Source organism: Globicephala melas, chromosome 15 (genome assembly GCF_963455315.2).
Source record: "Globicephala melas chromosome 15, mGloMel1.2, whole genome shotgun sequence".
In the NCBI taxonomy this organism is placed as follows: Eukaryota; Metazoa; Chordata; class Mammalia; order Artiodactyla; family Delphinidae; genus Globicephala; species Globicephala melas.
In genome coordinates this window covers 57,088,673-57,112,970 of record NC_083328.1, presented here as the reverse complement: position 1 = coordinate 57,112,970, position 24,298 = coordinate 57,088,673, and the positions used below count along the sequence as shown (strand labels likewise).

The 24,298-nt window shown below is 45.7% G+C and overlaps 1 protein-coding gene and 1 pseudogene across 4 annotated transcripts in view; both read left to right on the top strand.

Moving 5' to 3' along the window:
* PTPRA (protein tyrosine phosphatase receptor type A) overlaps positions 1 to 24,298 on the top strand; it is a 183,725-nt gene that overhangs the window by 155,249 nt on the left and 4,178 nt on the right. For all 4 annotated transcript variants that reach the window (XM_030847501.3, XM_030847499.3, XM_030847503.3 and 1 more), the window contains 11 exons: positions 3,637 to 3,673; positions 7,626 to 7,723; positions 9,039 to 9,158; positions 9,956 to 10,122; positions 10,636 to 10,771; positions 11,473 to 11,622; positions 12,785 to 12,878; positions 13,197 to 13,273; positions 13,714 to 13,848; positions 22,194 to 22,319; positions 22,399 to 22,550. In XM_030847501.3, the coding sequence (XP_030703361.1) occupies positions 3,637 to 3,673; positions 7,626 to 7,723; positions 9,039 to 9,158; positions 9,956 to 10,122; positions 10,636 to 10,771; positions 11,473 to 11,622; positions 12,785 to 12,878; positions 13,197 to 13,273; positions 13,714 to 13,848; positions 22,194 to 22,319; positions 22,399 to 22,550 (1,292 nt within the window). The remainder of the gene's footprint in view (positions 1 to 3,636; positions 3,674 to 7,625; positions 7,724 to 9,038; positions 9,159 to 9,955; positions 10,123 to 10,635; positions 10,772 to 11,472; positions 11,623 to 12,784; positions 12,879 to 13,196; positions 13,274 to 13,713; positions 13,849 to 22,193; positions 22,320 to 22,398; positions 22,551 to 24,298) is intronic.
* Positions 145 to 722, top strand: LOC132593553 (proline-rich protein 13 pseudogene; annotated as a pseudogene).

Sequence of the window (24,298 nt, the reverse complement as noted above, 5' to 3'; positions counted from 1 at the left end):
ATTTCTAGGCAATGGGATAACATTGAAAGGTGTTAAAGACAAGGAGCGATATAGCCACATTTGTATATTGATCACTCGGGTTACCGTGTGCAACATGGATTTAGGAAGGGCAGATTGAGGGCTGTTACAGTAGCATGCTACAAATGGTGAGGGTAGAAGGGTTGGAGAAGATGCATCAAAGTAAAAACCACTTTGGAGGTAGAATTTAGCAGGATATGGTGATTGACTAATATATGAGAGAGTATAGGGTGATACTCTGTAGAGTGTATTTAGGGTGGAGTTTCCTTCTTTCTCCATTTCTGGGCTGGAGGAAACACCCGAACATGTGGAAACCCAGTTCTGGGCAGCCAGGGCCATATCCACAGCCCTCTAACGTCGGGTACCCTGGAGGTTGCAATCCTGCTCATCTACCACCTGCCAACCCGACCTTTCCTCCAGACCCCTTTCCCACTCCCCCAGGAGCACCCCAGGGGAATCCAGCTTTTCCCCCTGGTGGGCCTTGTCATCTATGCCACAGCTAGGGTATCCAGGATGCCAACCCTCAGGTCCCTACCCCGCTCCATACCCACCACCTGACCCTGGCGTTGGCTCCTGGCATGGTAGGACCAGGAATGGTAATGGACAAGAAGATGCAGAAGAAAATGAAGAACGCTCATAAAAAGAAGCAGAAACACCATAAGCATGGCAAGCATTCCTCCTCTTCCAGCAGTGACTCTGACTGAATACAGGGCCTGGACCCTTTCCTCCAGTCTCTCCAGTTCTTCTCTCCCATCAAGCTTTAGATGCCATCTTGTACTGGGGAAAATTAGCCCTTGTGTCCCTCCCTACCTCACGTCCGCAATCTGAGCCTCACTCTGCTATTCAGCCCTAACTCGCGAGGGAAAATGGGAGAAGGATTGCCATGGGCTAGCAAAGGCCATCTTCGCAGTGCTTTGATAGAACTTTTAGCTGATGAGTTTTGCAAGAGATCTAGTTTTTGAAGATGGTGAGATTTGAGCTAAATGCTGAAGACATGTGATTTTTTTATACACATTGTGTAAATGTGTAAAATGTGATTTTTTACATTCTTTTGTAATACTTATGCTTGGGGAGATGCTGTGCAAATTTAATTATGGGGGAAAAAAACAACCTATACCTTTCTTGTTTTAAAAAAAAAAAAAAAAAGAGTATAGGGTAATCCATGTGGATATATCCAGCATAGTTGGGCATCATTAATCTGAGCTCAGGGGAGAGATTCCAAAGCCATGGCCTTTGAAGTCATTAGAGAAAGAGTGGGCCCTGGAGCCCACAAACCTCAGCCAAGGCACACTGGGCAAGAGGTGCTCATTAGTGAGACAGAAGGAGACCAGGAGAGAAGAGCACCTCAGAGGGCAAAGAGTAGAGCATGGAGAAGTGTTAGGTGGTCAACGGGGTTGAGTGCAGATGAGAGATCCAGTGGGAAAGAAGGAGCAGATGTCCTTAGGGCTTGGAGTATAGGGGCAGGCAATAACCTTTGCTGAAACAAATTGTGGCCATTTGTTGTGAGCTGCCAGTTACACTTACGAAACCCTTTTTTCCTCCCAACATGATTGAGGTACAGTTTATATAACAGAAATTCAAACATTTAAAATGTAGAATTCAGTGATTTTTAGTAAGTTTACCAAGTTATGCTGTCATCACTATAATTGTTTTAGAACTTTGTTAGTGGCTTTATTGATGCAATTTACATACCATAATTTTCACCCACTTAAAATTTACAATTCAGTGGTTTTCAGTATATTCACAGATACGTGCAACTATGACCAATTTTAGAACATTTTCATCACCTCAGAAGAGAAACGCTGTACCTTTTAGCTATTGCCTCTTAGTTTTAGAACTTTTTGCTCACCCCAGAAAGAAGCTTCTTGTCCATATACAGTTACTCCCCATTCCCACCCCCTGACAATCATTTACCAAGCCCTTTTTGCACACAGAACCAAGATCACACATGTATCTTGAAGAGAGGTGGTGTCAGGCACCACAGAGTGGTGGCAGTAGGCACGGGGGATGGGTTCTGTGGTTTGGAGAATACAAAGGTCTGAAAGTGAACCTGACATTGGTAACAGGAGAAGATGAAATAGACAGTACAGATGCCAACTGGGCTTCCCTCCTGGAGTCTTAGGAGGACCAGCTTCCTCTCTCACCTTGAGGTGTCTAAGGGTATAGAGGGGCTTTGGAAGTGTTTTGTTTTTGTTTTTAAACTGGTAGGAATGTAGGTGCCACCTAGAGCCAACTTGGCATTTGACTTTCAGAATCCAAAGATGTCTCAGGAACCAGGGAGCCACATTTCATCTTTCCCTTGAACATAACACAAGGAATCAGTAGTTTTGCCTCATTCTAGTTATTCCTGATTGGTTGAGCAATGTCAGCATATCACTATGTAGGCATGTTTTCATGGGGGATATATAACACACTACTGGTAAAGATGGAGCGGGAAGCACTTTGGGGCTGGGCCTTCCAACAGTGCTTTTAAGCTATTCATGACCCACATGCTCCAGTGAGAACTTGGCCGCAGCTTCTCCTGAAGCAAGCGTATTATACGGCGTAACATACTCTAAGAGCTTCTCAGTTTTAATTACAAGTTTAGTGCTATAGGCAGAATGCAGCATCCTGAATTAAGGCTTTATCAGTTTCCATCTTCTAGTGGTTAAAAACTTTTGGAGAATTCCTCTTAATAAAAATTTTAACAAGCTGCTTATTGTTAACTCTAAACATGTCCATATTGAGGCCTAAAGCTTTCTCCAGTGCTGGGAAGCAACCCTGCCCTGCCCTTGTTTGAGCTGGAATAGGAAGCGGCTTCTCAGACTCGGCCCCCTCCTTTATTCTGCCACTGCCTTGCAGACTAGTATTTCACATCATCACCTTGGTATGGTATCCCATCCATGAAGTTGCCTCCCTCATTGCCCATCTTAGTGCTGTCTGAGAGAGGCAGAAGGTGATTTACAATCCTTAAGTCAAATGATTTTTCACTTACCTGGGACGTCTCAAGTGAACACTATATTTAAACAATGAGGTTGAAAAGATGTATGACTAAACAGTAAAGAAAGTTACTGCCAGTGTCAGTTTTTCAGAGACTCCTTATCTATTAAGTGACGTCCCCAGGCTCCTTGACTTCTTTGTCTCCCACTTCCTGTAATGGAGAACCCTCTTGTCAAACACTGGGAGCTGTTACACCATACCCATGGGCTATTCCCCGAAAACTTTTGCACCTGGGTACAGCATCAGCAAGAAAATAACCCTTTTTCCTTCCTCGTGTGGGCCCAGCCTCATATGCTTCTGACTTGGAGGGTTCCTACCCAGTAACACCAAGACCCAGATTGTCAGCAACTAAGAGAGCATCAGAACAGGGTCTAGCCTAGGAGTTGTTATTTGGATGTTCTTATACTAATGTTTGCTAATAATTCACTTTAAGAAGACTGCCTAGACCATGTAATCTTTGCTTCCTGCTATCCAAAGCTAATCCCATTAAAATTTCTAGAATGGAAATCCTTGTTAATTGCCTGGACCTTTTCACAAGGAAGGCTTTGTAAACTGGTTGGGAGTCTGGAGAATTTCATTCCTATCCATTTTTGGGTTTTCACTTTCTGTTTCTCCTCTACTCTCCCACCCCACCCCCAGGGCTACCAAGAAAAGAACAAATTCATTGCTGCACAAGGTAAAGTAAGATAATTTTTTACTCTTAGGCTTAACCATGAATGGATTTGGGATTTTTCTTCCAAATGCTAATAGATTACTCAGATATATTAGCTTTTCTGTAATTATTACCACCTGAAAAAAATATAATCTACCTTGCAGGTTTATAACTAAGGGCCTTCATCTTGATGACTTAGTGTCCAGGGATCCTTTGAAAGAAATTCTTTTATATATGTGCATAAAAAATACTGGAGAAGGCTATACACACACATACAACACAGTCTAATGAGGTTCTCTGTCTTGGGGTCATTTGGCAAACTTAAGTTCAAACCAGGCTGCTCAGAATTTGAATTTGGATTTAGTCTCCAAAGAGGATTGGCCACCTCACTGGTCCAGGCTGACTCATCTCCTCCTCCCACTCATGGGCCTGAGCTCCACTATTATACACAGATAAGTGGTCTAAGAACCCTCAGAGCAGGGACCCAATGCCATGGTCCTATACATGCTCTGCACACGTTTCCATAGCCTGAAGTTCTAACAAGTGTCCTCACCTTTGGGATCCTAGCAAAATAAAAATCTTGATGTTTGCAGCACTAAAAAGTAATTGATGTTATTATGGTCCATCAAAGCCCATTTATTTAATCACTCAACAAATATTTATTGACCATTTATTAATATTATGTGCCAGGCACTGGCCTAGGTGATGGGGATATGTAGGGGAATAAAACAGAATATGGTCTCTGCCTTTTTGGAGCCTTTAGTTGGTAGAGGATAATTTATAGCAAAATAAACAGGAACTTTGGTAAGTGTCTATCGTGTTCAATACGGTAGCCACTGACCACATGTGGCTATTTAAAATAAAATTTGGGGGAGCTCCCTGGTGGTCCAGTGGTTAGGACTCTGTGCTTTCACTGCTGAGGGCCCAGGGCTCAATCCCTGGGTGTGGAACTAAGACCCCGCAAGCCATGTGGCGAGGCCAAAAAATAATAAAATAAAATTTTAAATCCAGTTCTTCAATCACACTAGTCACTTTTTTTTTTTTTTGGTACGCGGGCCTCTCACTGTTGTGGCCTCTCCCGTTGCGGAGCACAGTCTCCAGACACGCAGGCTCAACGGCCATGGCTCATGGGCCCAGCCGCTCCACGGCATGTGGGATCTTCCCGGACTGGGGCACAAACCCGTTCCCCTGCATCGGCAGGCAGACTCTCAACCACTGCGCCACCAGGGAAGCCTGCACGCTAGTCACATTTTAAGGCTCAATAGCTACATGTGGCTAGAGGCTACCATATTAGTGCAGATATGAAACATTTCCATCATCACAGAAAGTTCTGTTGGACAGTACTGTGATCGTGATAAAATAGGGATAGAGGTAACATGAGGCAGAGGTGGTCAGAAGTCTTAGATCTTCCTTGCCCTTGTAGTCTCCCATCAGGACCTGGCCCTTGCCTAACTGGACCCCACTTTCCCTCCCTCTGTAGCCATCTGTCAGTTCAGGTCCACCCTTCAAGGCCCACCTCAGCTACCACCTACTCAGTGATGATTTTGGCACCAACAACCACATATAATCTCATCCTCTCTTTGTTTGTCATGGGGCCTTGTTGATGCTAAAATAGTTCTTAAATTAGGTTCACCTTTGATTTCCCTGTTAGCCTTTTCTCAGACTCCCTCCCTCTTGAACTTCTCCACAGTACTTCACACTCCTTGAAACCCTCCTGTTATTTCCTGCCATTCAGTTCTCTTGATTTTTCTCACTTTTCAAAATATTGTTTCTCTAGCTCTTATTCTTCTTTCTGCCCCTTAAGTACAGTTTCTCTTCAATACTGTGGATGACTACTTCCCTTGAAACTCCATTCTTGTCTTTCATGGCACATTTCTGTCCATCCTTCTGCCTCCTGGGCTTTTTGTTCTGTCTGAACTTGAATAATGCTTGAAGATCCCCAGCGTTCTGTGTTTGACCCCTTCTTTGCTCCTCCCCCTCTGTATCCTCTTTGAGAGACCTCATCTAATACCCACCTCTGTTTGACTGGCTGCTGCCTCTCTTGAGCTCCAGAGCCACATTTTTTTGTTCTCTTCCGCTTGAATACCCCCACAGACTCTAGATTCAACATCAGGAACTGAAACGTGACTCTTCCTCGCCCCAAAGCTGCTTTTTCTCCTCTGTTCTTAAGAGACTGGAATGTAATCTATATTCATGGTGACTGGAATGTAATCTACCTAATCAACCAAACCAGATTTGGGGTCATCCAGATCTCCTACCTGTCCCTTGCTTTACATATGACTAGTCCTCTTGTTTCTCTCTCCAAAATCTGCCTTCTCTGACACACTTCCTTACTCTCATCTCTTCTTCCAGCTCTGTTGCAGCAGCCTACTGACTGATCCCTCTGGATCCTAGCTTTGCTCCTTGGATTCCTTCCACCAGAATGGCCTTTCTTAATGCAAAATTTTTGTCAGCCTCTCATGAAAATCCTAGAATGATTTTTCATTATCTGTAAAACAAGCCTTCCTTAGCCTGGCCTCCATCCCTTTAGATCCTGGTACCTCACCTATCTTTCTAGCTTCATCTTCTACCTTCTACACACCCTACACAGTGACCTCACTGAACTCCTTACAGTCCCTGGATGTCTCATGCTCTTACTTGCTGCTAGCCCCCTGCACCTCTGCCTGGAGTACCTCTTCTCCCTATGCCTCCTTTCTAGACTCCCATCTACTTTATCTGTCCTAACATATGGCTCAAATGTCATCTCCTCCAGGAGATATTTCCTGACCTTGCCAGGCAGTGAAATAATTCCACCTCTGTACATCTTTCCGCTATGTGTCCACTTCTGTCATTATTTGTTTTTCTTTTTAATATTTTTCTTTTTACCAAAGGGAATACAAATTTTAAGAAAGTCAAAAGGTATTACAAGGTCTATAAAAACAAAGTTCTCCCCCCTTTCGTCTAAACTTTTTTAGTCTAAAGCAGCCATTTTTATCTGTTGACTTTTTCTTATTATAGATAACTTATTTAATCCTCTTACAAACTACCTCACACTCAGACAGACATGTCCCTTTTCCCCATTCTCCTAGTGGAGTTAAATCACAATTTGTGGTGAAGATAATACTTGTTATTTACATTCTTATTACTATGCCAATATTATTCACAGCTTAAGCACATAATATTATATAATTTTTTGGTACAGTTTTTGGTTTCCCTCTTTCCCAAGAGTTAATAATTGCCTTTTTTCCTTATTCACTTAGTTCTTTATATACCTAGCACTGATTTTTTTTCTTTTAAACTCTTTGCTAGAAGTATATATTTCCTCTCAGTACCCTCAGATACATGAGGTTTAATTTTTTTAGTTTAATTTTTTATCTTGGGGTCCTTCTAGAACCTTTTTCCTTCAGTTCCATTCTGGATTGATCTAGCCTCTGGCAGAGAAATTATCCTGAGCCTTCCCTTTACCAACACCCTGGAAATTCTGTTAGTCTCTCTCCTGTGTTAGATCCCACTTTTTTCTTATTCTTTGTGCCCTTCTAGTGACTTTCTGGAAAAGGCTGTGTGGGATGTAAATTTTAAATTTCAGCCTAAGCAATTTACCCAACCTCTCTGGTTAATGACACCCACCTCAGAGCATGGTAAGAAGGAGTAAATGAGATATAAAGCACATAGCTCACTATCTCGCCCATAACATAGGTATTCTGTAGGGGTCGTGATTTCTAATCCTCAACTATAGCATCCTTGGGAAACATTGTTCATGTGTTCTCTTTTTATTTTAAGAACCTCACATCCCCACTTCACTCCCTAGTGAAGTGCCTGGCACATACATGGTGGATACACAGGAAATGTTCAGTTAGTAGGTAGGTGGATGGGTAGATGGATGATATATTTAGCTGGGGGCATGTGGGCACAGGCTTCCAAAAGTCAGGAATGAACGTTCCCAGTTTCCCAGCATCTTTCTTCCTCTTGGTGTGTGTTCTCATCTTTGCTACTATAGGACCAAAAGAAGAAACGGTGAATGATTTCTGGAGGATGATCTGGGAACAAAACACAGCCACCATTGTCATGGTGACCAATCTGAAGGAGAGAAAGGAGGTGAGTGGAGAAATTAGATAGAATGGCCCCTGATACAGGCATGACCAACAGAGGGACTGCTTTGCTGGAGTTCTGTGTTTGAGCCTAGGCTTTCCACCCTTTGTGGCTTCTGTGCCTGTCATTCATCCAGACAGGACCCAGGCCAATGTGCCTACTACACTTTCCTGTGGCCTGGAAGCCTCCGATGAACTCAGAGGTATACCTAGGGCACACCCTGTGTTGGTGACCAAACAGCTCACCTAAGATCCAAAACATCATGGAAGAAAGACTTGGGCCATTAGACAAGGAAAAGTCACAGTGGGGCTTTTCTCCCCTGGCTTCTCTAGTCCCTCACTCCCCTGGTTTTTTTGTTTTTGTTTTTGTTTTGTTCCTCCTCCTGAGATAGCAGAGGGAGCCGTATGAACTGAGACCCTGCAGGGCACAAGGAAATGTGAGCCCCTGAACTGATCCTTCAGGCAGCCTTCTGACTGGTTCTTTTCTTTCTGTGACTGCCAAGTCCATGCCTGGTCAGCTCCATCACTGGGCCACAGCCAACACCAGTCCTGAGTCCTGGATCAGGCCCCAGAGAGGAATCCCAATTCGGGATAGTCTCTCTCCAGGATGGCCCTAGAGTCAAACTGATACCCACACTGGGCTGTTGGATGTATTGATTGGCTTAGGAGGGATAGCTTTAGGGCTGGGCTTTAGGTTCTTTTTCTCCAACCCTACCTCTGGCTCTTGGGAGCTGTCCAAGGCCTAGTCAACCAGAGAAGGCCTTGGGCCTCTCGTGGCAGGTTTTACAGTCTGCATCAATCCACCCTGGTGAACTCCCTCATAGCAGGTTGCTCATTCCAGGGGATCAGACAGACTTACCCCTAGAGCATGACCTAGGATATTGTGGAAGTACAGATTTTGTAGGTAAAATGGCTTCCGATTTGCCCTGAACTGAGAGACTAGAGGTGGGAAAGAGTGAGAAGTATAGGGCTGCTGGGGCTCTGCATAAGTTAAGAGATTGTGCTAAACAGGATAGAAGCTGAGGAACTTAAAAAAAGAACAGTTAGGGAGTTCCTTGGTGGCCTGGTGGTTAGGATTCTGGGCACTGCTGCGGCCTGGGTTCAGTCTCTGGTCAGGGAGCTGAGATCCTGCAAGCCGCATGGCATGGCAAAAAAAAAGGAACAGTTAAATAAGTCTGTAGCTGACTGAGGTGAGAGAAGAGGCCATAGGGCTTTCTGAGGATTTTAGTCTGGGCTTTTGTGGTCCTTTTCTTTAGGGCCCTTTGCACCTGTTGTGGGCGGGAGGTCTCAGGTCAGGGGGGTGCATGTCTGTTTCTTTCCAGTGTAAGTGCGCCCAGTACTGGCCAGACCAAGGCTGCTGGACCTATGGGAATATCCGTGTGTCAGTAGAGGATGTGACCGTACTGGTGGACTACACAGTGCGGAAGTTCTGCATTCAACAGGTACTGTCTCCTACCTCCTTTCTTGGTTCTCATTTAGAATCTGCTGACCATTAAGAGGGCAGAACAGGCCGAGTCATCCCCGTCTTACTCAGAGTGGTCAGGAATTGCTGAGTGTGCAAAATGTTCGAACTCTGAAATCAGAGTTCTGGGCTCCCAGGGGATTTTTCTTTTTTTTTTTTTCTTGTTTTTTTCTTTCCATCAAAGCTAAGGGGGGAACATTTTCATGACTTCATGGCTGGGAGAAAAAGTATTACTGAGATGGAGTTTGGTCATCTTAGGTATGAACCAAGTGCATCAGGAGGTATTGCACCAGTATCTTCTGGTACTTGACTTACCTCTCCTTTCTTACCCCAAAGGCTCCTGACATCAAGGATGTGGTGGGCCCTGCTCCTGACCCTCCAGGGTGACCCTGGAGGCTTGAGCAAAGGTTGCCTTTAGCTGAGGGCACTGTGGTGCTATGAAAAGAGGGCTTACCAAGACTCAGGAGACCTGCATTTTAGTTCTGACCTTGCCTTTTACTAATCCTGGGACCTAGACCAGGTCATTTAACTTTTCTGAGTTTCACATTTCACATCTGTAGGCTGTGAGTAATAGTAACAGCCTGCCTACCCCATGGGGTTTCTGGGAAGGTTCTCTGTCCATGGTTAAAACTTGCTTGGGAAGTTTAATCCTCTCACTTTCCCATTGTCAGTGATAGCCACAGCTGGCCCTGGCCCCTAAGCCTCACCCTCCTTCCCCTGGTGCTGCCCTACCCCAGGGTATCAGGGCCAACACACAGGGATCTCTTCAATTCACAGGTGGGCGACGTGACCAACAGAAAGCCACAGCGCCTCATCACTCAGTTCCACTTTACCAGCTGGCCAGACTTTGGGGTGCCTTTCACCCCGATTGGTATGCTCAAGTTCCTCAAGAAGGTGAAGGCCTGTAACCCGCAGTATGCAGGGGCCATTGTGGTACACTGCAGGTCAGTGTGGCCTGACCCTTGGCTCCCCACTCATGTCACATTCTGCTCCCATGCTGAGAGCAGGGAAGGCACAGGGGCCCTGGCTGAGGAGGCTGGCACAGAGCAGATGAGCTCTTGGGGCGCCAGGGCAGCATCCAGAGAGACTCCTCAAGAAAACTAGGTGCTGGGTGGGAAAGCACTTGAGGAAAGAGGGAAGGGCAATCCTCCAAGATTGGGGGTGGGGTGACCACTGCTATGAAGCCAAGAAGCTAGGTTGAGTGCTGCCTTGTGTACTTGGAATCTTCAGACCATTCTAAGTGTCAGGGTTCTCTGGTCCTGATAACTAGAGGTAGGGAGTTCAGGGTACAGTGGAGTTGTTGGCTCCGTGAGAGTCCATACAGAATTAGCTCTACCCCATACAGAATTAGAATTTAAAGCCTTGAAGAAAGAGCCCTACCCTGTGCTGCCCCCTCCCTGGGTGTTCCCACAAGACATGCTAGCCATCCCAGTAATACTCCTGCTCTCTGGCTACAGTGCGGGTGTAGGGCGTACAGGAACCTTTGTCGTCATTGATGCCATGCTGGACATGATGCATACAGAGCGGAAGGTGGACGTTTATGGCTTTGTAAGCCGGATCCGGGCACAGCGCTGCCAGATGGTGCAAACAGATGTGAGTGGTTTGTGGGTAGGGGGCATTCCAGGACCAAAACATTCCAGGACCAAAACAGCCTCATGGATTACTCAGCCTCCCAGGTTATTGTAAATGGTCATCATACAGTGTGATGAAGGGCGCTTATAAATTACGTATTAAAAGAACTATGGAGCACAGAGGAGGCTGTGCCTAGGGGAATCTGGAAGGTGGGGCAGATGTCATTTGCACTAGACTGTAAGGATATGGAACAGGTCCTGAGGGAAGTAGGTATGTGGGCAGCCAAGGGAGCCATTGCCACAGAGTTGTGATGCAGCTTAGCCAGGTCCAGGAGCAGCAGTGAGATCAGCTCTGTGGTTAGGGCATGGAGTTCAAAGGGCACAGCACTGGGAGGGGAGGGGGGCTGGCACAGGTTTTGTGTGTCACCAGAATTTGACAACCCCTCAGTCTATGTAGTCTGTGCTCTCTGAATGAGCAGGAGTTGGAATTGTCCTTCTCTCCAGGAGGGTACCAGAATAGGACCCTCCCTCCCAAGTTTAAGCACCCCCAGAGGGACTCATGCCTTTTGAGTCCTGCCTCCCTGAATTGGGACAAGAGTGAATCATTTTATCTCTGCTAGGATTGAAGAAGTGGACTGAAGTGAAATGGGAGTGGGAGGGAGTGCTCTGGCACCACCAGGACCATGTGTATAACTGGGAACTCGGGCATCATCTGCATTTCAGATGCAGTACGTCTTCATATACCAAGCCCTTCTGGAGCATTATCTCTATGGAGATACAGAACTGGAAGTCACCTCTCTAGAAACACATCTGCAGAAAATTTACAACAAAATCCCAGGGTCCAGCAACAATGGATTAGAGGAGGAGTTTAAGGTAAGTTGGAGCTGAGCTCTTTCAGGATGAAGGATCTATGTGACCTACAGAATACAGGATGCTTGACTCCTTGTGGATTTACCAACAAATGGTTAATCCCCTTGCAAAGCATGTGGGTGGTTAAGGAGGTGGGTCTCTGGCCCTTTACTCGTACCCTAGTCATTCTCAACCCATCCTGCATGTTAGAGTCACTTGGGTTGTGTTTAGGGGGGAAAAAAAACAAAAACAGGCAATGGTATTTTTTTTAAGTCCCCCAGCTCGCCCTCCCAGGTAATTATAATGTACAGCAAGAGCAAACATTCTCTGCAAAGTAAATATTTTTGGCTTTGCATGCCATAGGGTCTCTATTTGCAACTACTTAGCACTGCTGTTATAGCACAAAAGCAGCCATAAACACCCCATAAGCAAATGAGCATGGCAGTGTTTCCGTAAAACCTCATTTGCAATCAGCAGACCAGATTGGCTCATGGACCGTAGATTGCTGACCCCTGCTGTATGCCATTAGACAGTGGTTCTCAACTCACCTAAGGGACATGTCACACTCTCATCAATAAAAGTGCTCCCAGAAGCAAGAGATTCTGGATTGGGATGGGGAAGACCAGCTGCCTTAAAGCACTCCTGAAGCTATAATGTACACATGAATTACCTCGGGATCCTATTATGATGCAGGTTCTGTTTCAGCTGGTCTGAGTTGGGGCCTGAGATTCTGCATATATAACAAGACGAGGCTGATGCTGGTTTATGGGCTACACTTTGAGTAGCAAAAATCAAGAAGGAACCTTGGAATAAGGAGAAGGGAGCATATATATTTGAATAAGGTTTTCTAAAGAATCTAAGACAGCCTCTGGGAGTAGAACAGCAGGGAGAGAGGGAGAAAGGGCACATTGTCTCCTATAAGAGTAGATTACTTGTTCCAGGATCATAAAATTTCAGTCTAAGGGAATCACAGGAACCGGGAAAACAGTGTTTCCCAAACACTCTTGGCTTATTAAAGACAGAAAAACAGTGTTCTGATAAGAACATGTGAAAATGTTGGAGGTCAGGGCTCTGCTGAAAAGAGCAGTATGCCAGTGTGCCCTGGATGCAGGTCCAGTGACAGACATAATCTTGTCAAGTCCAGTTACTGAGATCAGTAATGCTTCCCCTCCCCTTCCCAATTCAGAAATTAACATCAATCAAAATCCAGAATGACAAGATGCGGACCGGAAACCTTCCAGCCAACATGAAGAAGAACCGGGTTTTACAGATCATTCCATGTAAGAGCCCTTTCCCCACCCAAAGCCTTAATGCCCCATCCCCCTTTCCCTTCACCCTTTGAACTTCTTGGGTACTAGTTAATGATCAGCTTGGAGACAAGAATTATGGCATTGTCTCTTATTGTTCCCAGTTCTTCAGTGGCTTCTGGAAAGAGCATGAAGCCCAAAGGTTTTCTGCCTCCTGGGCTAGGAACAGGCATGTTGTTGCCCAGCTGGAATTATATCTTCTCAGAGCTGAGGTTGGGGGGGATAGATGGAAAGAGAGGGAGAAGACGACAGGTGATGCTGGGGAGCCACAGGCTGCTGTCCTTCTTGCAGATGAATTCAACAGAGTGATCATTCCAGTTAAGAGGGGTGAGGAGAACACAGACTACGTGAACGCATCCTTCATTGATGTAAGTGGTGGCTGTGTCCCCGGAGCTCCCAACACTCCATGGAGATTCAGCTGGGCCTTGCAGTGCTCCCCTCCCAATGCTTGGAAGGGTGGTCTTTGAGTCAGTCATCAAATACAGAACTGATACCCTTCCTGTACACTAGGTCTGTCAGGGCCCCAGTTTGGAAGGGAAAGTTCACAGCACAGACCAAAGGCTAAAAACACTAACCTCTGGTCCTTCCCATTCCTGCTGTCTCCATCCTAGCCCCAGCCCCCACTTCCCTCATCTTCTTACAAAGAGACCAGCATGCCAGCCAGGGTTTGGTCCTTGGCCAGAGGGGAGCTCTGCCTGGGATGTGTTTGTCTCCAGGCAGCCCCTGTCCCATCCCAGTGGCCTGTCTTCTCCACTAGCCCCTCCCTGATCAAACCATTTCACTCCTGCCATTGACCTGGATTGTATAGGGCTACCGGCAGAAGGACTCCTACATCGCCAGCCAGGGCCCTCTTCTCCACACAATTGAGGACTTCTGGCGAATGATCTGGGAGTGGAAATCCTGCTCTATCGTGATGCTAACAGAACTGGAGGAGAGAGGCCAGGTGAGCTCAGAAAGGTCCTGGGCTGTAGGAGACAAGAGACACATGAAAAAAAGCGGGGGTGCGGGGGTGGTGCTAAGAGGGTATTTGGACTTTTTCTTTGACTTAAACTAATCAAAGAGCCATTGCCCAGCTGCTTGGTATCTGAATAGTCAGCTTCTCTCAGGACTGGTCAGAGCCTCCATTCGGTTCCCAGACAGTTCACACCCTCTCATTTCTCTCCTGAATACGGTCTCCCCAAGCGTAGCTTTGTGCACACCCTCTGCACCCCACCTCCACGGGCAGGGCAGAACTAGTGAGAGGAGGGATACAGGGCCAGACTGAGGCTCCGACATGGAGCTTGTGTGAGTGTCTCTAAGGAGAGAGTGCCTTCCAAGCCAGAGAAATTAACTAGAAGACTGGTGGGAAGATGGGTCACTTCTTTGCTGACTAAACAAAAGAAAACAATAGAATTTGAGAAATAACTTTTGTTAACATTCAATAACAAGGAAATCTTCTAAAGAAAAAAGCCGTTGAGAATTGTCAGCGTACTCAGAATATAAAGGGACCTTAGAGGCCCCCTAGGCCAGCTCCCATTCAGTGTAGGAAATCTCTTAACACTATTTCTGGATCAGAACCTTGCAGCCTCTACTGAGCATTTTAAATCTCAGCGGTCACTCTTTCTCTGCCCACCTCCCACCCCACCCCTCTCAGTATTACTTGTGGCTCAGTCTGTGTTCAGATAGTGCTTATTATCTTCAGACTCTTTCTGCTGTGGTGCACAGTGTAGTAAATGGGTGCTTCATGATGCCTGGTGCGCAGCTTAACAGGGGTCAGAATCGAGAGAAAGAGCGGGAGAGGCTAGCAAGGGCCCAGGGGAAAAGGTCCTTCTAAGCCATAGTGAAGAGTTTGAATTTTGTAAAGCAGTTGAAGAACTCTTGACAATATCAGATTTGTAGTTTTTTTAAAATCCATCTGGCTATGGTGAGGAGGACAGATTAGAAATGAGCAGGCAAGCCAGAAGCAGAGAGGAAACTGCAGCAGTAATGCTGGTGGCCTGGACTCAGCAGGGGTGGTGAGAAGGGATCTGCCCCAAGAGATGGTGCAGAGGTGGGGTGGACTGGACTGGGGGAAGGGGGGAGAGGAAGAATTAAATACGTTTTTTACATTGGTTTTTCCAAGCCACATCTTTCCCATTCTGTACTTGGGCAGTTTGTTTATTTTAACCTTGATACAGCCTTGATATTTGCTCACCCTGATGTACTGTTATGTCAAGATTTTTTTCAGATTTAATCGTTTAACTCATTAGTTGTTCTTCTCGGATTTGTATCATGTATCTAATCAACAGACATACATTATAGGTCTTCACCTATCATTAATAACAGTACTGATGAGGTGAGAGATTTGGAGGAAGCGTACACCTGAGTGACAAAGTTGTCACTTTGTCACCCCCAGTTGGGGGATGAGCTACTTTGTTATCAGGAATTAGGTGCATGTCTCTTGACCGTCTCTGATAAGCTGTGATGGAACGTACATATAGACCAGGGACCTACATGAGGTTCCCTCCACACTTCCACCCTCTGGATCTATGGTGGGCAGGTCCAAAGAGCAGGCAGAAAAAGCTGGAATGGCGAGCACATTCTCAGTCCACTGCCCTGTAATAAAAAGCAGCCCAGTGAATACCTCAGACTCTGTCTAGTCAGATTGTCAGGCTTTTCCATCCTTGAAGTAGACCTAGTGAGAGTACAGGGCAGAAGGGCAGGAAGCATTTCTCACCTGTAGAGGTGGGGAGAGAGAGGACACGCACACACAAGTTTTCCTGCCTGTTGGCCAGGCCTGCAGTCAGTTGGATGAGGCCCATTCCCCTCTACCTACTAACACTGTGCCTATGCTTCTGTCTTAGGACCAGTGAAACAGAAGCTTCTGAAGTGGAACAGAACAGGTTATAGTAACATTCTTTACCAGCCTCACCAGCCTCTAAGATAAAATTTTACTTTCTGTTCCACCTCCCATTCATCTTATCAAGTGTAGCTCCCAGAGATATTAACACAGTAAGCCTAAGTGAGACAATGAAGAGTGTCTCCATTTATACATTCTGACACCACTCCCTACCCCCAATTTAAATTCCAAGAAAAAGTCTGATCCAAAAATGTAAATTCTGTATACATTAAAATTCCAAAGGAATTAAAACCTAAAATTCTCTTCTCCCTGGTTTATTTTTCTGCACCATTTAAACCGGGGGGTGCACCAAGAGGCTTGGTAAGGCCTGAGTTCCTCTCATCAGCTGCAGCTTGATGCATCCACCATCATCATCAGAGTGGGCAGAGCAGCTCTAGCAGTTTCTGCATGGTGTCACCTCAACCCAAGGCCACATTCTACTTCTCCAGAGAGACAATAAAACATGATAGACCCTTGTTAGACCCTTGCCCACAAAGCTCTGTATCACCATCACTGTTTTCAGCCCCAGACCATAGCAAGAAACTTAGTGCTATCTAGGGGAAAGAGGGGTAAACAAAGACAGCAAGAGAAAAGACTGAAAAGCTTCTCTGTTTCAGCTTCTTTAGGGATACCAATATCTAGAGTCCATAACCTGAAGATATAAATATTAGATTAAACCCCAGTTCCCAAGCATTCTTCTACTAGACTTGAACACCAACTCCTCATCTCCGATCACCCACAGATGACTCCAACACCTGGCTTGCTGCCCCTTTTTTGATTCCTATTTCTGTTTCTATTCTTGGAAGCAAAAGTATGTATGTGGGTGATCCATCTACTCTTGTCTTTCAGCTTCTCAGCCTCCTTAGCCATCCAGTTCCATGGTCAAACCACAACCTTGTCATCCCCCCATATCTGCACTGCCTTTGGAATATCAACATTAGGCATCCCGCCCTGTTTACCATCTCCTGTCCTTTCACCTCACTACTTCTCTTTTCTTACTCCAGTAATTCTTTGTCCTCATCAGGTCCTTAGAGCCATTGGCTTCTCCATTTTTCAATCTCAATCACCCCAGTAATGTCCCCACCTTCCTTCTTACTCTGTTAAGAGTTTTTGTGACTTGCCATGATTATAATCCCTCCCTTCTTAACATGCACTATTCCCTCGTGGTCTCTTACTTTCATGGCAAGGTCTCTACCCTGTTAAACTCAATTATATGCCTGCATCTGGTATCAAACATTACTGGGAGAAAACGCAAAATGGTGCTGCGTGGTCTCACATTGAATTCGTGACCACAAATCTAATATGGGTAATTAGTGTCACCTACCAATCCTACTTCCCTTCCTTCTCTTTCCTCAGACCTTCAGCATTCCCTCTTGCCTATCCCATCACACTCACACCTTATCTTTTGATCTCATTCTTCTCCAAGAAAGCAGACAAGAATGCTCTCATCTTCTTACCCCCAAGCAGCCAGCCTGGGGCTGGATGAATCTGTATCCATTCGTCCATTCTCTTGTCTTCTCTCTGGTTGCAGTAGAAAAGTGTTCCTACATTTCTCAGTCCAACTATCCACTGTGCCCTGATCCCTTCCTCTCCTGTCTTCTCAAGAATGTTGCTGCTCTCATTATCTTCTCTCACCTCCATCCGTAAATAGTTCCCCTCTCTCCTCTATACTCTTATCAGCCTATTGTTACTTTCCTATCTTTAAAAAACAAAGATCTCCTAACCCCACATTTCCTTCCATGTGCCATCCCATTTCTCTCTACCCCTTCCTAGCAAAACTCCTTTAAAAAGCGTTGGCTTTCTCCCCTCACATTCTCTCATCCTGTTCCTTCTAGCCTTGACTCCTTGGACTGCTTCAGTCAAGATCACCGGTGACCGCCGTCTGCCCAATGCAAAAGTTATTTCTCTTTTCTTGTCTTTCTTGTACCTTTGTAGCAGCGTGTGAAACCGTCAACACACACTTCTTCCTCCCCAAGACATTTTCTTCCCTTGACTTCCATGATGTCACCCCCTCCCCGCTCACTGGCCTGGCAACTCCTTTGTTATTTCTTTTGTGACCTCCTCCTCCTCTGCATGACCTCTAATCATTGGAGTGTCCAACACTCAGGTCTTAACCCACTTTTGTTCTCTTTTGATACACTATTCCTTGAGGATCTCATCCAACTCTGTGGCTTTAAATACTATATGTCAGGGACTCTCACATCTATGTCTCTAGCCCAGTTACCCCCCACCTTCCCAGTTGTGGACCGGTGTATCCACATAGCTACTTGATATCTTCTCATGGATGTCTGTTAAGAATCTCAAACTTCATATGGCCCAAATAAAATTTGGTTTCCTCCTTTCCCTCATACTGGTTCATCCCACCCTACCCATCTCAGTAAATTGTACCACCTTCCACCCAGATGCTCGTATCAGAAGTCTAGGAGTTACCTTTATTCCTCTCCTTTTCTCACTCTCCACAGCCAGTCTGTCACTGAGTCCTGATGTATGCTGAGCATATCCACTTCTCTTCAGTGTAACTCCTGTCACCCGCATGCAAACCATCATCTCTCACCTGCATCACTGAAGTAGTCTGGCAGCCAGTCTGCCTGCTTCCATTCCCATCCCCTTTTAGCCACTTCTCTACATGGAGGCCAGTGATCCTTTTGAAAATATAAATCTAATTATATCACTCCTTGTCTTAAAATCCTCTTTGGGCTTCCTCATCTTGAGGGAAAATCTACCCATGCATTCAAAATTTAGGGCTTTCCTGGTGGCGCGGTGGTTGAGAGTCCGCCTGCCGATGCAGGGGACACGGGTTCGTGCCCCGGTCTGGGAAGATCCCACATGCCGCGGAGTGGCTGCGCCCGTGAGCCATGGCTGCTGAGCCTGCACATCCGGAGCCTGTGCTCCGCAACAGGAGAGGCCACAACAGTGAGAGGCCCGCGTACCGAAAAAAAAAAGAAAAAAACAACAAAATTTAGAAACCTTTTCCTGTTAATATCCAGTCCCAAGACTTGAATTGGGTCCTTCTTCCTCTCCTGTTTCTATTGCTTATTTTAAGTCTCCTAGTTTCCATTTTCCCTCATCCCCATCTGCCCTCCACATACAGAGTGGAGCATAGATTCTGAGATGAGCCACAGCCTCTACTCCCTGAGGGTTGTGTCGCACATTTGTCACAGCCTTGCATTCCCCACAGGCCTAGTCTCCAGCTCTGTGCTCTCACGTCTCCATCCTCAGCAGGATACCAAGGCATTTTTAGCCCTGGGCGACAGTGGGTACAGCCACTGCTGGCCCCTGCTCTGGATTCTGTTACAGCTCTTTTTGCCATATCCCTCCCCACAGCCATGAGAGGCACCTCAGGAGTCAAGTCCCATTTAAGCCCAACCTGATTTTTCTGTTTGTGTTGTTGGGCCCACACAGAGGGCTAAATTAAATAAGCCTTCACCTGGCTGAATAGGGTAATTTCCTGCCGTCGGTCCAACATCTGCGATCATCTTATGTGGCTTCTCTTTATTTCATGTAGTCCCTTAAATCCTATCCCCATAAGTTTACCAGGCTTGCTTTCTCTCAGCACACCATACCTGCTTCCCTACAATAGCTGTGTCACCTTGAAATGTACCCTACAACAGCACTGATCTAACTTCTTGGTCCTACCACAGGTAATCATTTTGGCTGGTTAGGCAGCCAGAGCAGACATGCTTTCACTGTTGACCAACTCCTTGTCCAGAGTTTGAAGAGGGGATTTTTTTTTTTTTTTTTTGCCAAACCGCGTGGCTTGCGGGATCTCAGTTCCCGACCAGGAATCAAACCCATGGCCCCTGCAGTAGGAGTGCAGAGTCCCAGCCACTGGACCACTGGGGAATTCCCTAAAGAGGGGAATCTTTTTTTTTTTTTAATTTGTCTTTATTCTATTTACTTTTTATTTTTGGCTGCGTTGGGTCTTCTGTGCTGTGCGCTGGCTTTCTCTAGTTGTGGTGAGCGAGGGCTACTCTTGCGGTGCGCGGGCTTCTCATTGCAGTGGCTTCTCTTGTTGTGGAGCACAGGCTCTAGACGCACGGGCTTCAGTAGTTGTGGCACACAGGCTCAGTAGTTGTGGCGCACGGGCTTAGTTGCTCTGCGGCATGTGGGATCTTCCCGGAACAGGGATTGAACCCGTTTCCACTGCATTGGCAGGCGGATTCTTAACTACTGCACCACCAGGGAAGCCAAGAGGGGACTCTTAATGGTTCAACTCTGCATCCCTGGGAGTCCTCCTTGCAATCTGCCCCTTTTCTTCTCTGTTATGCCTCTTTTCCTAAACTAAGGAGATCTAAAATGTCTGAAGGCTGTTAAGTGTGGGACCATTAATATTTCCTTTTCTTGCCATAGTGTGATTCTAGCTCCTACATGCTGTTGCTGTAAAGCTCTTTGTATCTTAGCAGTTCTAATGGTTTTAAAGCCCCAGTCTTTAGTTCTGACTGATAAAACTGCATAAAGGCAGTGTTGGGAAGGAACTGTGGTAACAAAACTCACTCCACCCACCAAACCCTGAAAACCAATGTAGTCTCTGTTTAAGATGAGCCTTAATTAGATTTTTCTAAAGCTGTTCTGGTTGAAGAGAGGGCCCAGAGCTCTGACCCTCAGGGTATCCCCAGGGCTCCTAGTGGGCACACATTGAAAAGCAGTGGTCTGTGACATTTCCTTGATCTACCACTTTAATAATCCCGTATTTTAAAATGAGCTCAGTGTCATTTATAAAGGGGGTAATGAATGATCACACATGAAAAGCAAGAAAAGTCATTAAAAGGGACTTATAATACTGATTTTATTTGGACTGAGAGACTATCAGTGATTTTTATTTTTGTATTTAATTTCCCCAAATCTTTTCTAATGAACATAGAGTACATTTATGGTTGAGTATATTTATTTATTTATTTATTTATATTTTTGGCTGCATCAGGTCTTCATTTCTGCGCATGGGCTTTCTCTCTAGTTGCAGCAAGCAGGGGCTACTCTTTGTTGCAGTGTGCGGGCTTCTCGTTGTGGTGGCTTCTCTTGTTGCGGAGCGTGGGCTCTAGGCGCGCGGGCTTCAGTAGTTGTGGCTCACGGGCTCTAGAGCACAGGCTCAGTAGTTGTGGCGCACAGGCTTAGTTGCTCCGCGGCATGTGGGACCTTCCCAGACCAGGGCTCAAACCCGTGTCCCCTGCATTGGCAGGCAGATTCTTAACCACTGCACCACCAGGGAAGTCCCATACGGTTGAGTGTCTTTAAATTGCCAACAGTGAAGTATCTAAGATCTCCCCTAAAATGATCTAAAGAAAGGACAGCATAACCGTATTTTGTTTTGTTTATGTATTTATACCCTGGCTTGTTCTGCAGACATTAAACACATTCATTTACCAGATACTTACTGAGAGCCTACCAGATGCAGGCAGTGTGCAAGGTGCTGGGAAAACAAAGATGAAAAGAGGCAGCCCCTGCCCACAAGGAGCTGTAGAAGGAACTGAGCCAGGTGCAAGCAGAGACAACAGTAAACCATCTTGTGCTCACTAATAAGGACAAAAACACAAGAGCTAGCAACTATAAGGTGCCACTGCAGATTAAAGAGTTAAAGAGGAGGGACTTCCCTGGTGGCGCAGTGGTTAAGAATCCGCCTGCCAATGCAGCGGACACGGGTTCAAGTCCTGGTCTGGGAAGATCCCACATGCCGTGGAGCAACTAAGCCCCTGCACCACAACTACTGAGCCTGTTCTCTAGAGCCAGTGAGCCACAACTACTGAGCCCTGCGTGCCACAACTACTGAAGCCTTCGCACCTAGAGCCCATGCTCCACAACAAGAGAAACCCACGCACTGCAACAAAGACCCAATGCAGCCAAAAATAAAATTAATTAATTAAAACAAACAGAAAAAAAAGAAGTTACACATTTTTTTAAAAAAAAGTGTTAAAGAGGAAAGGAATGAAAGCATACTGTGGACTGGGCTTTGGTGAAGCACCATGGCTGGGTGAGAATGTAATTGGGTTCAGTTTTTCTGGATTAGCAGTCTGATATACATAAGTAACTACAAATGTGGGAACACCTCAAAGGAGCAGAGAAAAAGGAATTGGAACAAAGACACTGATTCCTCCTCTCACTCCACCCTGCCATTGAGTGTTAGATGCAGCTATGAGCTGATGGTCAGAGTTCTTCACAGACCCTGTCAGTGTTGCAAATTAGACTATAAATAATAACAAAAGGTTAAGTGATTAGTGGACTTAAGTTGTTAAATATGGATGTCCTGCTGAGGATCAGAAGTTAAACTGGACTGATGTTAAGTAGTAGAAGGACCCTCTGAGTTTTTGATACCTTGGGGAAGAAGTGTGTCGGTGTAAGAAGTGGCTGTGTTGAAAGGAGCAGTCTGCTCACAGGGCAGCCCTGCTTTTACCACACATGGTATTCTGAGCCCCTCACCTCTCCCATTTGTCCCCCAGGAGAAGTGTGCCCAGTACTGGCCCTCTGATGGACTGGTGTCCTATGGAGACATCACAGTGGAGCTGAAGAAGGAGGAGGAATGTGAGAGCTATACCGTCAGAGACCTCCTGGTCACCAACACCAGGGTAAGATGCCTGGTGGGTGGCCTTCTCTCACAGGGAAAGCAGGGTTGCACCTACCTCTCTGATCCTCCTTCCTCCAAAGGAGAACAAGAGCCGGCAGATCCGGCAGTTCCACTTCCATGGCTGGCCTGAAGTGGGCATCCCCAGTGATGGAAAGGGCATGATCAGCATCATTGCAGCTGTGCAGAAGCAGCAGCAGCAGTCAGGGAACCACCCCATCACCGTGCACTGCAGGTATGCCCACCCCAACCCTCAGGGGGAAGAGAGAGAAAGGCATGGGAGGCAGGCAGAGGGGTGTGATGGGAGCCTGTATCAGACAGTGAGGAAAGCCAGACAAGAGTGGGATGTTGGCGAGCACGTGGCAATCAAGTTTAATGACCAGGACAGGCCCAGATGATAAGAACTTCATACTTTAAGTGCTAGGGAACAGCAGTCCCTAATGTTAAGATATTGGCCAGGGGAGGTGATGCAGAAGGGGAACAGCAGGGGAGACTGACAGTGGAGAAGACCAGTTGGGCAACATGGGAATGAGGGCTGTTTCCCTAAGAAACACAGGAAAAGAGAAAAGGGCAACTATTTTGAAAACAGTTAGAAGAAAAATGAACAAGACTATAAACATAGCTGTGAAAAAGAGGAGTCTCCTAAGTTCGAGGCTGGGTAATGGCTGGTGTCACTGACAGAAGGAAGATAGCAAGGGGACCCATGGAGCAGGGGGTGGATTTTGTTTGGGGCACATTGTATGAGATTGCATTTTAGAAAAAATTTTACCTTAAGTTTGTATTGCTTTTATAATTGGGGGAGGGAATCTCTTTTAAAAGGGAAGGAAGAATATATTTTAAATTCCTACAAATTGGTTTTGAAGATAGAAAAATGAGCAAAGGAACTTCTAGAAATGTATCTAGTAAATGTTCTTCAAATGGTCAAAATGAAATATGTAATTACAAGAATCGAAGTACCGTTTATAATAGTAAAAGATGGTAGGGACTTCCTTGGCGGTCCAGTGGTTAAGACTCTGGGCTTCCACTGCAGGGGGCATGGGTTCAATCCCTGGTTGGGGAACTAAGATCTGGCATGCCATGCGGTGCAGCCAAAAAAAATTGAAAAAAAGATGGTAAATAATCTAAGCATGTATTAATAGGGGACTGGTTCAGTAAGCTCTGATATATCTCATACTACAGAGCTTCAGATAATTAATTAGAAATCTGTTTATGTACTGGTATTCAGTAATCCTCAAGATTTATTGCTTAGTGAGAAAAGCAGTGGGAGACAGGGAAAGAATATGTTCATGTCGGTATATGCATAAATTATCTCTAGAAGGACACACAAGGACCTGATGACGTTGGTTGTTTCCCAGGAAGAAACTAAAAGGATGAAGAAGTAGAGTAGGAAGGAGACTTTCCACTGTTTCTGACCTTTTTGAAATTTGAACTATGCTAATTTGTTACCCGTACAAAAATAACTCATTTGAAAAAATGTTTTTAAGAAGAAAAAGTGGCAAAGTCCATCATCTAATACAAGTGTACAGTAAACATGAAAAGATGCTAATCCTTATTAGCAATATGAGAAATGGGGATGAAAACAGTACAACATGGCTTTTTGTCCATTGGATTGGCAAATTAAAAGGATTCCTTGAACTACAAAAATAAACACTTCCTTGCCCACACTTTTAAATCTCCCATGCTGCTCTCTCCCTTAGTCACCCTCTCTTGACAAACCCCAGATTCTCTAGCTACCCTGCACCATGCAGCTGAATATGGCTAAAGGAAAGCACCATGTTACAAGCCTCATTTTACATTTCTGATGACTTCATGGTTGGCGATTAGTACTGCCCTGCAGTCCTTCTGCATCTCCCACTGTTCTAGACCAGGGCTAAGCAAACTAGGGCCCAGTGCCAGAGCTGGCCTGCCACATGGTTTTGTGGGGCCTGCAAGGTAAGACTTGTGTTTACATTAAAAAAATTTTTTTTAATCAAAAGAAGAATA